Genomic DNA, 2,003 nt, shown 5'->3' on the forward strand with positions numbered 1-2,003 from the left:
CATCCCCTAACAGTTAAGGCCTTTTGTATGACTTGTCCCTTCCATTTTAGATTCTATGCTCTCCTGAGTAGGGCCCTCCTAATCTTTGTATTGAATTGTATTGTAACTGTCCTGTCTCCCTTTATTTTGTAAAGCGCTTCAGAAACTATTGGTGCTATATAATTCCTGTACATTTAAAACAACAATAATTATTAGACAGATAGATAAAGGATAGCTAGATAGATAGATAGATAGATAGATAGATAGATAGATAGATAGATAGATAGATAGATAGATAAAGGATAGATAGCTACATCGATCTAATATGCATATAACACAAGTAATACATGAGAAAAGTGAAACATGGCTGGGATTTTATGGCAGACAGAAGTCAAGCTTTAACTCCTCCCAAAAAGCAAGATACAATATTATGATTTAGAGCTTTCGGACCTTTGCAATCTCTTTGGTCATATTAAAATGAAACATGGGATAATGGGCTGCACCAACTGACATGTAGTAAGGCATTATAAACATCATTGACATCATTGATTGTTTTAACCTACAGCAACAGATAGGAAAAAAACTGATTTGCCTAAAATAGACATAATGGGTGATACTGGTCATGTCTCAATTAGGTCACTATGTTGTCCTGATGAAGGGACCCTGCGTGGCCCTGAAACATTCGCTATATCATGTTTGTGACGTTTTACTCTATTAAATAAGCACAAGGATTAAATGCTACTACTTGAATGCTGGTGGTCTTCATCAACTTGCAAATATGGTTAATGCAGGATAATGCTCTTTGAACTTTCTAATGTAATAATTTTCCAGCTATGAAAAATGAAGTATCACTCAAAGCATTATTTAAAAATTAATACTATCTAGCACCTAATTCAATTATATCAAATATGCATTCCAAAGTTAACTTCGTTCTGGGCGGTGGATACAACTGAGATGTTCAAAGAGCAGGTAAAGCAATGCCTCCCAAGGAGGCAACATCAAAGGGACCTATGTGCCCCATGTGCCTCCCCAGTCACTGGTTGTGGGGTACAATTATAGAAGGTGCCTTGTGGGGGTAAGTGGCACTGTGCACATAATAGTCAACAAGTAACACACAATTAAGACTCACTTGTCATGCAGAAACTGTGTAATCAATCATATATCAAAACTTGTATTAAAATGACCACTACAAACATGACTCACAGACATACAGTACAAACTCTTCAGCAAGCTTACCCTTCTCTATCACCCCACTTACCGGAAATCTAATGAGCAACAGGAGACTTAGGGAATGCTCATTTGAACTATGATACATGCCTAACCTAATCACAAGGTTATAGAAAAAAGGTAGTGAAATGGCTAACGTACACACGCCCCGCTCCATACCGGAGAAGAGTCTCCCAGCTGTGGCGGTGGCTCCGTCCTATTCCTGACCCTGGCAAAGTTGACAGCTCCCACTGCCACGCTGGATAAGCCCAGTCCTATCTCCAGCACAGACAGCACCAGGAGACTTCCAATGATCTGACTGCTGGTACACATGCTTCTCCGGTCATCCTTCCTTCCAGCTCAGGCTGGAACCATCAACCTTTCAATCCTTCTTTTTGCGTCTTCCAGCTCTGCTACTTTGCAAACTTTTCCTGTTTGTCATATTTTACAAAATGATTGGAGAAGACTTATCACTGTGCAAAAAATGATACTTAAAAATGAGAGAGGTCAGCAGAATAGCCCAGGCGCAGGTAAAAGCTTTGGAGCTGCCATAGGGTTATTCTCACTGCGATGTGAGATCTTTGGAGCGGTCAGAGGCTTTTTATCCTTGTACAATGTGAGAACTTGGAGCTGCCAGAGGGTTCTTCTACTTGTACAATGTGTGATCTCTAGAGCTGTCAGAGGGTTCCTCTCCCTGCACAATGGGAGAGTTTCAAAACGATGTGTAGGTGCTGTCCAAGGTGCTGAACGATCCCAGTTGACTCTGCTCCAACTCAGGTAAGCTTGCATTCAATTGACTTCATCATAAAGCCTGCCAG

General features: G+C 40.6%; 1 protein-coding gene across 2 annotated transcripts in view; it reads right to left on the reverse strand.

Annotated features, from left to right (window-relative positions):
• Positions 1-1,643, reverse strand: part of TMEM196 (transmembrane protein 196) — a 27,322-nt gene extending 25,679 nt beyond the window's left edge. Inside the window, exon 1 of one of the 2 annotated variants that reach the window (XM_018576333.1) lies at positions 1,366-1,643. In XM_018576333.1, the coding sequence (XP_018431835.1) occupies positions 1,366-1,518 (153 nt within the window). In that variant the 5' untranslated portion in view covers positions 1,519-1,643. Of the gene's footprint in view, positions 1-1,347 lie in introns of both variants that reach the window. The other variant, XM_018576332.1, reaches the window with a different exon arrangement.
• Between the last annotated feature and the right edge of the window lie 360 nt (positions 1,644-2,003).

The sequence above is a fragment of the Nanorana parkeri genome, unplaced genomic scaffold, assembly GCF_000935625.1.
Source record: "Nanorana parkeri isolate BGI_ZX_2015 unplaced genomic scaffold, ASM93562v1 scaffold64, whole genome shotgun sequence".
In the NCBI taxonomy this organism is placed as follows: Eukaryota; Metazoa; Chordata; class Amphibia; order Anura; family Dicroglossidae; genus Nanorana; species Nanorana parkeri.